At 41.2% G+C, this 15,721-nt stretch overlaps 1 protein-coding gene across 1 annotated transcript in view; it reads right to left on the bottom strand.

Moving 5' to 3' along the window:
• Positions 1-15,721, bottom strand: part of APPBP2 (amyloid beta precursor protein binding protein 2) — a 71,690-nt gene that overhangs the window by 20,518 nt on the left and 35,451 nt on the right. The window contains exons 2-5 of the mRNA XM_075853002.1: positions 15,316-15,404; positions 11,748-11,899; positions 9,526-9,649; positions 8,681-8,849 (exon numbers count right to left, since the gene is read on the bottom strand). Coding sequence (XP_075709117.1) covers positions 8,681-8,849; positions 9,526-9,649; positions 11,748-11,899; positions 15,316-15,404 — 534 coding nt within the window. The remainder of the gene's footprint in view (positions 1-8,680; positions 8,850-9,525; positions 9,650-11,747; positions 11,900-15,315; positions 15,405-15,721) is intronic.

Here is a 15,721-nt window from a genome sequence, read left to right as displayed (position 1 = left end):
TAGACGTCAAACGCGGTTATGAACATGAGACAAGACGTGTGATTAACTTGAATTTACATCTGTTGTTATTGGCCAAGAATTAGCAACATAATGATACCTAGAGGCCTTCGTTCACATTTGAAACCTAACCTTTTTCCCCACTAATGTGGATTTTTGCTCTCGCTTTGAAGGGTTATCTAACAAGTATGCTCTTGATATAATTCTCCTCAATATCGAATTTTTACAAAAGGAGATTGGGCAGGCCGAACAAAAACTAAGAGTGAACAGAAATTAATGAATACATTTAAAACCACGGAGTTAGGCAATTATAAAGAACATGTTTTACAACAGATGTGAAAACTTCGGACTGAACAGGAAGAAGTCAAAAGACATGAATGGCATAGAGACCAAGAGGACTATAGCACTGGGCATGTATACAACTGGCAGGCCAGTGAACACAAGGGGTCCAGAACCAACTCTGATGGTAATAGGAGATCTGTTAAAAATAAGAAATCTACGCATTTGCCTACCCCTAATGATTTTTTAGGCATACAGACAGCGGTGCAAAAGGGAAAAAAACGCAGCACCAGAAGGGGCGGTAGACGTCACCGCTGAAAGTCTACGCACAAGGCCTATGAAAAATGTGGGAACATTGAGGAAGCAGAATTAGCACAGCCATCAATGGTGGTAAATATATCCTCCATTGACTTATCGCCCATTCAAGGGTCTCTATTGAGTAAAGGGTTATCCTTCTTCCCTGTGTCTCCCACTGACTGGTGTCAACTTGACATTGATTTGTACTCCTTTTTCAGGTCCCTTAAACTCAAAGTATGGTTTTCTGACAAACAGTCACGTCTTACTCCAGTGACCGTTACACCCCATGAATGGAGTCGAAAAAAAAATTTGGGCTCTTTAACCCCTTAGTGACCAGCCCATTTTAGGCCTTAATGACGAAGCTATTTTATTCGTTTTTCTATAGTCGCATTCAAAGAGCTATAACGTTTTTATTTTTTCGTCTACATAGCTGTATGAGGACTTGTTTTTTGCGGGATTAGTTGTGCTTTTTAATAGCACCATTTTTGGGTACATATAATGTTTATATTAACTTTTATTAACCTTTTTGGGGGGGGATTATAACAAAAACCTGAAATTCCGCCATTGTTCTATGCGTTTTTAAATTGACGCCGTTCACTGTGCAACGTAATTAACATGTGACCTTTATTCTATGGGTCGGTACGATTACGACGATACCACATATGTGGAGGTTTTTTTATGTTTTACGACTTTTGCACAATAAAAACACTTTTGAACTAAAATTATTTGTTTTTGCATCGTCGCTTTCCAAGAGCCGTAATTTTTTTATTTTTCCATCAATGTAGTGATTTTTTGGGCTTGTTTTCTGCGGGACAAGACGTAGTTTTGAATGGTACTGTTTTGGGGTACATGGGACTTATTGATTCATTATTATGACTTTTTTGGGGGGCAATGGAAAAAAATTGCAATTTCGCCATAGTTTTTTGCGTTTTTTTTTTACGGTGTTCACTTTGCGGTTTAAATTACATATTAACTTTATTAATGGAGTCATTACGGTCGCGGCGATACCATATATGTGTACTTTTTTTTTTTTTACACTTTTACTAAATAAAACCACTTTTTATGGAAAAAAATGGATTTATTTTTTTACTGTACTTTTTATTAATAATATTTATTTCACTTTGATTACTTATTTTATTAGTCCCACTAGGGGACTTTACTGTGCGATGTTCCGATCGCTGCTATAATGCTCTGGTATACTTCGTATACCAGAGCATTATTGCCTGTCAGTGTAAATCTGACAGGCAATCTGTTAGGACGTGCCTCCGGCGCGTCCTAACAGGCATATGTCCAGGGCAGACCTGGGGGCTTTTATCAGTCCCCCGGCTGCCATGACACCCCATCGGAGACCAGCGATTGCATTCGCGGGCCGCCGATGGGTGACAGAGGGAGCGCACTCCCTCTGTAAACAAAGTTAAATGCCGCGGTCGCTATTGACGGCGGCATTTAACGGGTTAAACGGCCGCGATCGAAGTAAACTTCGATCGCGGGCATTGGAGCAGGAGCTCAGCTGTCATCAGACAGCAGAGCCCCGGCTCCTGCCTGCACGGGAGACCCGTGCAGGACTTAGACTAGGCCGACGTGAAAAGGCGTCAGCCTAGCCTAAAGCCCAGTAGTGAATCACGTTAAAAGGCGTATTGGTGGTCACTAAGGGGTTAATAAAAGTGAATATGTACCCCCTATTAATTCTGAAGTCTTTGAGGGTTTCATTTATTCTGCTAAGATAGATATACATTTGTTACAATTTAGTTATGAAACTAGGGTTGAACACCACACACATCCTAATTTAAAGGGGAAATGTCAGCCCTGCAGGAGTTGGTCCATAATGATCTGGTCATTAAGCCCGCTGACAAGGGTGGCGCGGTCGTCGTTATGGACTGAAAAATGTAGGTTGATGAAATAGTGCGACAACTGAATGAACCTTGAGGAGTCTGTCGTCTACGTGTCCCACCATTTCTCCAATGTTTTGGGATGGTGGCGATACATAGACAACATTTTCCTCATTTGGTCAAATACTAGGAAGTCTTTGCCATATTTAAATATGAAAAAAATTAATCCAGACCAAGACATTAAATTTACGATGGGGAGCTCCACTGAGGCTATACAACTTTTGGATACTACGGTCTACATTAAGGGCAATACTTTATAAAATCCACAGACCTTAACAACCTTCTGAGATATGAGAGCCAACATCCACGTAATATGATCAGATCCCTTCCTTTTATCCCAGATGTTGCAGATTAGAAGGATTGTTGACGATGAGTCAATCATGATTAACCATTTAGACGACATGGGACTTCAAGTCTATCAGGATAACTGCGCAAGCAGAATTTAGGAGTCAAATATTGATAAGGTGAAAGATATGGAGAGATCTGGTAAAAAGTTAGTTGGCCCTGTTAAGGCAAAACGTATCCCTTGTGTCACCACTTAGCATGAGCATAGCTTGCAGGTTATGAACGCTATCCGCAAACATTGGCCCATGTTAGGTAATTTCTACGTTATCCCTTCTTTTAGAGAACCCCCCCTTTTTTCATATAGGTGGTCCTCTAACCTGAGGGACCATTTGGTTAAGAAGGACATTGGTCCCAATAGTGGTAAACCTAATTGATCTGTTGCAACTGTACGTAAGGGGTGTTACCCTGGTATTGGCTGCGCAAATTGTGGTCTCATGTGCAAGGGTGATACCTTTACACACCGGATTTCTGGTAAAGTACACAAGATTCAAAATATTTTTACCTGTAGGTCGGATTTTGTAATTTGCGTTCTGATGTGCCCATGCAAACTCCTGTATGTAGGGGAGACGACTACGGAGTATATGTAGAGTTAAACTCAACACCCAGAAATCTACAATTTATACTAAGAAAACTGAACTACCCATACCCTTTTGCAAAGCAGTGCATAAGGTTAATCAGCGCCGTTACTGGATTATGGACCATATACCACCTCTTAGAAGAGGTGGTGATAGGGAAAGGTTACTTAGGAGACGAGAGATTGAATGGATCAGTAAACTTAATACACTGCAGCCCAATGAGATTAATTTGGACTATAGCCTAAAGGCTTTTATATGAGACGTATTTTCTTGAGGGGTTGTATGGAACAGTGATCGCCCCCTTTTGTCATCTTTCTCTTTTTATCTTGTCATTTAGGAATCGTCATTGTAGTAAGGCGATTAGTATAGTATACGGGTTTCTTTTTTTATGCATTAATTGCACTTTAGTTTTTCGCTAACAGCTACGTGTTTGATGTGAATTACTTTTTTTTTCTTTTCGATCCTTATAGATCTTTCTATATATTTATACACTACCGTTCAAAAGTTTCGGGTCACTCAGAAATTTCCTTATTTTTGCAAGAAAAGGACAGTTTTTTTCAATGAAGATAACATTAAATTAATCAGAAATACACTCTATACATTGTTAATGTGCTAAATCACTATTCTAGCTGCAAACGTCTGTTTTTTAATGCAATCTCTACAAAGGTCTATAGAGGCCCATTTCCAGCAACCATCACTCCAGCGTTCTAATGGTACATTGTGTTTGCTAACTGTGTTAGAAGGCTAATGGATGATTAGAAAACACTTGAAAACCCTTGTGCAATTATGTTAGCACCGCTGTAAACAGTTTTGCTGTTTAGAGGAGCTATAAAACAGACCTTCCTTTGAGCTAGTCGAGAATCTGGAGCATTACATTTGTGGGTTCGATTAAATGCTCAAAATTGCTAGAAAAAGAGAGCTTTCATGTGAAACTCGACAGTCTATTCTTGTTCTTAGAAATTAAGGCTATTCCATGAGAGAAATTGCCAGGAAACTGAAGATTTCCTACAACGGTGTGTAATACTCCCTTCAGAGGACAGCACAAACAGGCTCTAACCAGAGTAGAAAGAGAAGTGGGAGGCCCCGCTGCACAACTGAGCAACAAGACAAGTACATTAGAGTCTCTAGTTTGAGAAATAGACGCCTCACAGGTCCTCAACTGGCAGCTTCATTAAATAAGTACCCGCAAAACGCCAGTGTCAACGTCTACAGTGAAGAGGCGACTCCGGGATGCTGGCCTTCAGGGCAGAGTGGCAAAGAAAAAGCCATATCTGAGACTGGCTAATAAAAGGAAAAGATTAATATGGGCAAAAGCACACAGGCATTGGACAGAGGAAGATTGGAAAAAAGTGTTATGGACAGACGAATCGATGTTTGAGGTGTTTGGATCACACAGAAGAACATTTGTGAGATGCAGAACAACTGAAAAGATGCTGGAAGAGTGCCTGACGCCATCTGTCAAGCATGGTGGAGGTAATGTGATGGTATGGGGTTGCTTTGGTGCTGGTAAAGTGGGAGATTTGTACAAGGTAAAAGGGATTTTGAATAAGGAAGGCTATCACTCCATTTTGCAACGCCATGCCATACCCTGTGGACAGCGCTTGATTGGAGCCAATTTCATCCTACAACAGGACAATGACGCAAAGCACACCTCCAAATTATGCAAGAACTATTTAGGGAAGAAGCAGGCAGCTGGTATTCTATCTGTAATGGAGTGGCCAGCGCAGTCACCAGATCTCAACCCCATAGAGCTGTTGTGGGAGCAGCTTGACCGTATGGTACGCAAGAAGTGCCCATCAAGCCAATCCAACTTGTGGGAGGGGCTTCTGGAAGCATGGGGTGAAATTTCTCCAGATTACCTCAGCAAATTAACAGCTAGAATGCCAAAGGTCTGCAATGCTGTAATTGCAGCAAATGGAGCATTCTTTGACGAAAGCAAAGTTTGAAGGAGAAAATTATTATTTGAAATAAAAATCATTATTTCTAACCTTGTCAATGTCTTGACTATATTTTCTAGTCATTTTGCAACTCATTTGATAACTATAAGTGTAAGTTTTCATGGAAAACACAAAATTGTCTGGGTGACCCCAAACCTTTGAACGGTAGTGTACATTCTTGAAGTGAAGCTGGATACTCACCCAATCTGAAGATTATAAATGCTCTCTGAACTTTTTGAGCATGCAGTAATAATAAATTATGGTTGTTATTTTCACAAGATTTGATAAGTGTTTACCTATATGCCTGATTCTATAATAACCCCTTCACGCTGCCATACGGCTATATACGTTCTAACTGCCAATGCCCCGTGCAGTTAGCACGTGTATAAACGTTGACAGCCTGGAACGGGTTTGAGCGCAGTGCTGCTTCAGTGTGAGCAGCACTGCACTCATGTTGGCCAGGGCGTCGAGAGCCCTAGAAAACACGCCCCACTGTAGATAGGTGGAGCTTTTGCACTAAGCTCCCTCCAGCATTGGAATCCTGGGCCTGCGCTCTGGCCGAGGATTCCCCTCCTAGAGGGAGCCCCCGCTGTATCTCCATTCCCGCTGTAGATAGTGCCACCAGCCCTGAAGATAGCAACCTCCCCCCGTGGTAGATAGCGCCACCTGAACTGACTCTAGGAGCGGAATCCCCGGTGTCAGATCGCACTGGCCGGGGACTCCGATTCTAGAGAGAGGCCCTGACGTCCCTGTCCATTTGGACATTGGCGTTAGTGGCTCTCTCTAAGTAGCAGAATCCCCGGCCGACACTCTGGCCAAGGATTCCGCTAATGGAGAAGCCCATGGTGTCACTGTCCATATATGGACGATGATGTCAGCGGCTCTCCCTAGGAGCGGAATCCCCGGTGTCAGATCGCTGTCGGGAATTCCGCTACCGGAGAAGCCCCTGGTGTCACTATCCATATATGGACAGAGACATCAGGGGCTTCCTGTTGGAGCAGAATCTTCGGCCAGAGGAATTCCGTTCCTACAGGGAACTACGGTGGTGCTATTTACAGGAAGGGGGGTGCCATTTATGGCGGGTGGAGTTGGGCCATCTGCATCAGGGATATTGATAAATACAGGGGGGATGTTGCTATCTACAGGGGGGTAGCGCTATTTACAGGGGGGTGGTACCATCTACAGGGGGTGCTTTATACAGGGGGTGTGGCACTATCCGCTCCGTATCTAGACTTTCTTTTTTTCATTGGTGGTAACCATGAATGCTTGTCCGTAGTCCTAGTTTTGACAGGTAGTCAGATGACTATATTCTAGTCACAAGATCTTGGACATGCGCAGTAATAGACGCTATATCTTGGCGAGGTATATAGCATATTGAAAGTGCATATGACAGCCCTTGTTCTTCCTTTTTGGGCGAGTGCCAGCTATTTTGCATATATGGACTTAAATAATTGATGATTCCTGCTGTGATCTTTACTAGTGATTATGTGTTGTAATGTTTTTGTAATTCACAATGCATCGCTGTATTACATATGTTTATTTAAAACACTGCACTATTGTTTTAGTGATTATGTTAGATATTTACACTTGTAATTTACTGTGTTAATGTTTTTTGATATGCTAATGTTGTATCCTTGTCCCACACACTGTCGGCTGTATAAAAGCAGTGATACACCTGTATTTCATTGCTTGACAAAGGCTGCGTTGAGCAGCTGAAACATTGCATCCTCTTCACATATGGGTGAATAAAAAACGTTTTTTTGAGACCTATCTGGAGTGCTGCCTCTTTTCCTTTGGATGACTTTGTTAGGCATCCGTCACCTATAGGCTATATTGGCCTCCGTTTGACATATACGTCATGAAAAGCTCATGACTTAAACATTAAAAAGAATGTCTGTGACATAAGCCATACAGTGGCATCCATCACCCATAGGCTTCTATGTTAGAATAGCGTATCGTCAACATATACCGCCTGGTGGAAGCCCAAAGGACACTATTTTGGTCTCAGTCAATATAGTAGGAGCCTGTGGGTACGTTTGACGTATGCAGCGGGAGCTTTCCGGACACATATGTCAAATATGCAGGGAAAACGCAGGGTGAAAGAGGCCTAATTGTTATAAACTGGAAAATGTAAACTGCTCATCTAGATAGAGTTTACAGATCACATTAGGTAGTTTTTCCTTAGTTTTACATATGCATTATTGACCTAAAGTCACACGTCTCCTAGTTCACAGTGGAATTTAGAATTTCTCCTTGTAAACTCTGACCTCCCAGAAGTCCCCTGCTAGACTAGTATAATGTGGAAAATATATATCATTGAACATGCATTATTCAGCTGATCGACAAACAAAAATGCTACATCTCAATGTAATTTAGCAGACTGCAATGCTTAAGGCCCAGTTCACACAGGTTTTTTTTACGCTGATTTTGATGCAGAAACTGCGTCAGAATCAGCAGCAAGAAACGGCTGAAACTTTCAATGAGAGGTGGAGGAGATTTTTTTCTGTGGCGGTTTTTAGCTGCTCACAGTAAAAAAAAAAAAAAAAAAAAAAAAAGTGCCATGCTCTTTCTTGCCACAGTTCCGCCTCTGACATCCCATTGAAGTAAATGGGAGGCAGAGAAAGCGTTTATCGCTGCGTTTTTTTCGCCCGTGGTGCTCAATGGCGGCAGGCAAAAAACTATGCAAAAATTTGCAGGCAGGCCAAAATCGGCCTCTAAATTCATGAAGGAATTTTGAGGCAGATTTTTCTGCCTGCCAAAAAACGCTGTGTGAACAGGGCCTTATAGTAGCTCAGCTTAAAGAGGCTCTGTCACCACATTATAAGTGGCCTATCTTCTACATAATGTGATTGGCGCTGTAATGTAGATTACAGCAGTGTTTTTTATTTAGAAAACGATCAAGCTTTTGGCCAAGTGGGCGTTGTAAAGAGAAGTGCATGACGCTGACCAATCAGCGTTATACACTTCTCTCCTCATGTACTCAGCACATCGTGATCTTGCGAGATCACGATGTGCTGTCACTTACTCACACATTAACTCTTTACAACGCCCACTTGGTCAAAAGCTAAAAAATACACAGTTGGGCATTAAGAGAGTCATTAGCATAAATCTAAAATAGGTCATAACTTGGACAAAATTGATCGTTTTTCTAAATAAAATCACTGCTATAATCTACATTACAGCGCCGTTATCACATTATATAGAAGATAGGCCACTTATAATGTGGTGACAGAGCCTCTTTAATTACACAACATTGCACGCAGATTATATTTTGATGCTAACTGTTAGAAGTAAACAAAATGTTAAATCTCAAATGCATTCAATTTATATTTCTATACAGCAGTCAAGAAGATGCACCTACCTCATCATAATGACTTTTAGCAAAGAGCAGAGCACACAACTCTCCATACAAAGCAGCTTTGTTTGCATGCTGCCCATGCTTGGCTAGCTTTTCCATGTAACTCTGAGCAAGTTTAAAGGTTTCTTCTCCCAAGTGGTATTTGCAGTTCCCGTTTCGGACATGCAACAACCTAGGAAGAAAACAAAGCACGATATCCATGTAAGATAGGGCAGAATCAGAAGATGTCACAATGTAATAAATACATTATAAATGTCTTATGTATATCTACTTCTTTTCTGTCTGTAACTATATAGATACAAACTGTATTAGGTAAAACTAATAAATGTCAAGCAAACTTCTATCCTCACTAGCATAATACAGGGGACTGTAACGTAGGGGGGACAGGGAGCTGGTAAAGCATGGCGTGTAGAGTCACCTGCTGTCTGTTGCATTGCGGCCATTCATTCCTATGGGGCCATGCACACGACCATGGTTTCCACGGTCCATGCACGGCCCAGGAGCCCGGACCGCAGAAAGAACGGGCATGCCTTACTACGGCTGTATTCTGCAGTCCAAGCTCATTGCAAATGTGCACGGCCTGCGATTTGCGGGCGGCTCGCGGGTGAGACTCCGCCCCCGGCTGACCCATGTGCATGAGGCCTTAAACTTAGAGACACGGTCTAGCCAAGCAGTGTTTGCACAAATGATTTAGTAAGGAGTATGAAAGTCTCCCTAATTAATAATTACAATTTCGAGCTCTTTTCTACACACTTTCTTTTAACTTTTTATTTTACGGTTTTAAATATTGTTTCAGTACTCCAACTTAACCTTTGACACGCTAGATCAAAAAATTGAGCCAAATATACCTGACACAGCACTCCACTGCACGAAACCAATGGAGCATTTCATTATGAAGAGTACAGAGCTGTAGGCAGGACAGGAACACCTTTTCAGCATCACCATACCAGCCAGCATCAGAGAGAAAACCACCTGCAAAAGGGAAAACAATAAAAAAGCAAATTGCAATTTACTTTTTTGCCAGAAAAAAAAACCAAAACAATAATCTTTTATAACTTCCAATGAATTATAATCTTCAGAAAACATAAAAATTCTAAAAGCATGCTAAAAACAAGAGAGGATCAGCATGCCACATGCGTTTAATATTTTACGAGTGTTTGATTTTATCCTTGTGAGTACATGCAATAAAAATCCTTCCTTTTCTTATTTGTCGGAGGTGTCCGCACTATATGCCCTTTTTAATCCCGATAAAGGAATATGAAGCAATACCATATTAGACGCTGATTGCATTTATACAACTAGCGGGAAAACACTGCATTGGAGAACATAGGTAGGATAATACGACCGACCGATTATTTTTCCCCCCTGTTGTTCAAGTGTCATTCACCGTTCCTGGAAACGACTGAGATACACCCTAGTGTTGTAGCCTCGTGGGCATTTTTCAGACTTAAACCCCTTAGTGACCAGCCTATTTTAGGCCCTAATGACCAAGCAATTTTTTTCATATTATTATAGTCGCATTCAAAGAGCTATAAAAAATTTATTCTCCTGTCGACATAGCTGTAAGAGGACTCGATTTTTGCGGGATTAGTTGTATATTTTAATGGCACCATTTCGGTGTAGATATAATTTTTAGATTAACTTTTGTTAACTTTTTATTTTGGGGGGGGGGGAATAGAAAAAACCCTAAAATTCCGACATTGTTCTATGCGTTTTAAATTGACGCCGTTCACTGTGCGGCATAAATAACACATTACCTTTATTCTATGGGTCAGTACGATTACGACGATACCACATATGTATAGCTTTTTTTATGTTTTACCTGTTTTGCACAATAAAAACACTAACTAAATTTATTTTTGCATCGTCGCTTTCCAAGAGCCGTAGTTTTTTTTTATTTTTCCGTTAAAGTAGTGATTGGAGGGCTTGTTTTTTGCGGGACAAGATGTAGTTGTGATTGGTACTGTTTTGGGGTACGTGGGACTTATTTGTTAACTTTTATGACTTTTTGGGGGAGCAATGGCAAAAAATAGCAAATTCGCTATTGTTTTTTGTGTTTTTTTTTACGGTGTTCTCAATGCGGTTGAAATTGCATATTAATTTTATTGTTTGGGTCATTACGGTCGCAGCGATACCATATATGTGTAGTTTTATTTTATTTTTTACACTTTTACTAAATAAAACCATATTTTTTTACTGTCATTTTTATTAATTTTTATTTCACATTTATTACTTTTTTTTTTTAGTCCCACTAGGGGACTTTACTATGTGATCTTCAGATAGCTGCTATAATGCTTTGGTGTACTTCGTATACCAGAGAATTATTGCCTGTCAGTGTAAATCTGACAGGCAACCTATTAGGACGTGCCGCTGGCACATCCTAATAGGCATGTGCCCAGGGCAGACCTGGGGGCTATTATAAGGCCCCCGGCTGCCATGACACCCCATCGGATGCCCGCGATTGCATTTGTGGGCCACCGATGGGGAGAGAGGGAGCTCCCTACCTCTGCAAATGATTTAAATGCCGCGGTCTGCATTAACCGCAGAATTTAACGGATTAAATGGCCGCGTTCGAAGTAAACTTCGATCGTGGCCTGTGGAGCAGGATCCCGGCTGTCTCCCAATAAACAACTGGATATATAACGGAAATCTGATGGCCCTAGTAGAAGTGTAGGGAAGGGGAAAGGAGGATCATCACTGCAAAAACAGAAGCCATGACAGTGTGAACTGAGTCTTCTAGCGATTGCAACGAAAAACATTTATCTCCTAGCCACAGGATAAGTGATAAAAATGCATCATCGCTGCAGGTCCAAACCCTGGGACCCCATGCCCCCCCCCTGTTTGACTAGAGAAATAGTCTTTGGCATTAGAGGGAGAGAAAACATTGCTGCCTCCTAAGAGAAGCGTACACTGGTTTCCTCTTATTTTTCACGTTTTGAAATTGTGAGAACGGATAAAACAGGAACAAGAAAATAATGGGAGGTTGTGTTTGTTGTTTTTGTCTTTGGAAACTAGGTTTAGTGCTCCTCTACTATGTATTTAAAGTGGAAATGAATGCAAGCCTTCTTACCAAGAACAAAACCAATCTGGATCGCCTTTTCTTTAACTTGAGCATCGGACTCCGCTATATATGAGCAACGCCTGCTAAAAGAATATGCCAACACAGAGGCAACTTTAACTCCATGGTCCATTAAAGCTTGAAAGCAGTGATGAAGTAGATGTCTGTAGAGGACGAACAATGGGGTGGGGGTTTGGGGGGAAAACAAAATGATATCTATCGTGAACAAAACATTAACAGGAATCTATAAAATAAATGGTTATAGGTCTAAAACACTAATGTACAAATATTAATTAATATTTAATAAATTTTATGAGGACAATATAAAATGAATGACTAAGAAGGCACATCCACCCATTGTTGTTTTTATATAAACGCACAAGCAATATATATTAAGTACAATCATAGATTTACCAGAAAGATAAATTACAATGTATTTAAGGAGTGGTACATAAACTCCACATCAAAACTAGCGCCTTAGGGCTAGTTCACACGATGGATTTTGTGTGGCGGGTCCTGCCGCAAAATCTGCCACGGAACCGTTTCTGCCGTCAGCAAGAAGAATTCTCCCTCCCATTGACATCAATGGGAGGTTTGGGCGGAATCCGCCCCAACATCGAGCAGGGTGCGGATTTTTCCCGCTAGATGGAAAAAATAAATAAATCAGCTACCAGGAGAAAAAAAAAAAGCGTCCGACACCCATTAAAATGAATGGGAGGCGGAATTATGCAGCGGAATCCAGCGCAAAATTTCCTCTGTGTCAACATACCTTCACGTTGAATATTGCCTTGTGTGGTACACCTTCTGTTGGCGCCCCTTCTGCATGCGGCATTTTGTCGTAAGTGTACAAATTACCATACCAAACAATGCCTAATTATAAGTACCATAGTGTGCCACGTGTCGGCTAAATAACACTTCTATATTCCCTAAATAACAATGCTATACAATGGCCCTCGCCACACAATGCAAAGACAATATACGGAACACTGCCTAAGTAAATAACACCATTCAGTGCTCAAATAATACAAATATTAAATTACACATGGAGCGGTTAATATGTGACTGTATAACAGTGCTTTGCAATTAACCCCCTGATGCCGCAGCCATTTTTCGTTTTTCCTTGCCTTCTAAAAGCCATAACTTTTTATATTTTTCCGTCAACATATGAGGAATTATTTTTTGCAGGACGAGTTAAAGGGGTTGTCCAACGAAGATAAAAACTATTATTTTTATGTTCTGAAATGAATAAACTCTAATAATATTTTCTTTTCCAAACCTGCACGGTTGGAGGTTTTCAGTCCCCATCACGTTGACCTGGAACATTGGTGTGGCAATTATTGTGGTGACGCGGCGAAACAAACTCCGGGGGGGGTCCCACCATCTTCTGTGTGTGTCGATGACATGGATCAAGGGGCAGGTTACCTGGCTCAATTCATCAGCTAAGCCAGTCCCCTTCTCAGTCTCAGCCGTGATGGAGAGGGGGCTGGCTTAGCAGATGAATTGAGCCAGGCAACCAGAACATTTCATCTGCGTCATCGATACAAAGAGAGGAGAGCGGAGCATCTTCCCGTCGGCGCGTGACCACAAGGACGATCACTCTGAACATCGGGGTCCACGCATCGGAAACTGAAAACCTATGATACATGCGGTTTTGTTAATAAAGAAAGTATATTACAAAGTCTATTTTTCTTTTCTGAAATAATCCTTTTTATTTTCATCGAGCAACCCCTTTAATGTACCACATAATGTACTGGAAAACTAAAAATAAAAAAAATTGTGGGGTGGATTGGGGAAATAAAAAAAAATAAAAAAACAAACAAAAAACAGCGATTCCTCATTGCTTTTTGGGTTTGTTTTTATGGTGTCCACCGTGCGGTAAAAACTACAAATCTACTTGATAACATTTTTTTTAAAAAAAAGTTTATTTTGGGTTACCATATTCTGAGAGCCATAACTTTTTTATTTTTACAACGATAAGCGATGACACCGCTCAGTTTTTTGCGGGGTGGGATGTAGTTTTTAATAGCACTATTTTCTGGTACAAATACAACTTTTAGCTCACTTCTTATTCCATTTTTATGGGAAGCGAAGTTGACCAAAAAACAGGAATTCTGGTGTTTACTTTTTTTTTTTTTACTGTGTTTACCGTGTGGGTTAAATAACGTTATATTAGAACAGTTCGGACTTCGGGTATGTTCACACAGGGCGGATACGCTGCGTAAAAGTACACAGCGTATCTGCTTTGGAGCCCGCAGGGAGTTCTGGCTGAAAAACCGCACCTAATTGTGGTGCAGTTTTTCGGGTGGAATGTCCGCTGCAGCAGATTAAAAAACAAACAACTTATACTTACCCGTAGTCATGGCGACGAGTACCTCTGATGTGATGCAGCTCAGCCTCCTGGGATGATGTTTCAACCCATGTGACCGTTGCATCCTGTGATTGGCTGCAGCAGTCACATGGGATGAAACGTCATCCCAAGAGGCCGACCTGGACTGAAAAGCATAGGAGATCTGGCTTTTTTTGTTTCTAAGTTGAGATTTTTGTTGCGGAATCGCAGCTTTTGTGCCGCAAAAAAAACAAAAAACGCAACATCTGCTATTTGTTGCAGGTTTTACCTACCCATTGAATTCAATGGGGAATACCCAAAACAAGCAAGCAGCGATTCTGAAGCATAAATTGCCATTCTGCGGATTAATAAAAACAAAAAAACACCGTAGGTTATGTTATCAACGTTTTTTCAGTGTATTATTTACACAGCGTGTGGATGAGATCAGTTAAAATGTCAAGCACTTTTCTGCTACCATATTACGATGTGAATTTTCCACAATGCAATCAGTTGCGGAAAGTCTACAGTGTTTACTCTACGTGTGGCTATATCTTTAGGATGCAGCGATACCAATTATGTTAATTTGTAATGTAAAAAGGGTTTTTATTTTTTTTACTATCCCTTTTATGTACATGGAAAAAACATTTAACAGATTTTCTACTTTATTATAGTTGGATCGCTTGCACATTATACTGCATTACTACTATTGCCTCTGGCAGGGCTTAATAGGAACACAAAGATGGCACACCTGGGAATCTTCATTAGGCTGCAACAACAACTATCGGCACTCTGAAATCGCGTCCCGGGGGAGGAAGATGGGCTGATGGAGGGCTCCCCTCTTTCTAGTGGGTTAGATCTCGCGGTCGCTTTTGACCACGATGTCTGAGTGGTTAAACGGCTGGGAATAGAGTTATCGCCAACACTGACCGACGCAGTGAGGTGTCGACTAACATATAGCCGACACTCGCTGAGTATGTAGCGGACTCATTCCATGAGCCAGCTTCATACTTGCGCTTGGCGGCTGTCACGTACAGTTAAGTCACATGTCGCCAGGAGGCTAGTAATAAGATTCCTGGTAGACACAAATGCCCCTAAGATGCCCCCCTCAGCAGAGGTCGCACCACACTTGGGTTGGCCATGGGCGCAGCAAGCTAGACAGTCCTAATGATGGACTTGGAGCAGAATATAGAATGAGTCTTTCAAAGCTTTCCTGTGGGACAATGTGATTTATCATTAACTGTTGAGTTGACTCACCTTTTATCTAATGCACGTAAAACTTTTGCAAAAACTTCCAATTCACAAAACTCACTTCCAAGCTGGCAAAGTCTCCCTTGTTGGTACAGCTAAAATAGAAACAGATGGCAGATTTAGATTATATAAAAAAAATGCAGAGAATGAATAAAGTGAATAAAATAAAAGTAATTTATTAAAACATATGGAAAAACATTTGTCTGTTGGAGACTAGTGGGATGGTTCTTAGACACAGAAGTTGATGGAACATCTGGCCATCCATAAACCCACAAGTACATGGGGAACAGTTAGGCTATGTTCACACGGAGTATTTTGCAGGAGGAATATCTGCCTCAAAATTCAGTTTGGAAGTTTGAGGCAGATATTCCTCTCCCTGCACGGCGATTTTTGCGCTGTTTTTCGCCCGCGG

Source organism: Rhinoderma darwinii, chromosome 2 (genome assembly GCF_050947455.1).
Source record: "Rhinoderma darwinii isolate aRhiDar2 chromosome 2, aRhiDar2.hap1, whole genome shotgun sequence".
Taxonomy (NCBI): Eukaryota; Metazoa; Chordata; class Amphibia; order Anura; family Rhinodermatidae; genus Rhinoderma; species Rhinoderma darwinii.
Note: the sequence above shows the minus strand (reverse complement) of the source record. Positions and strands in the feature narration are given on the sequence as shown.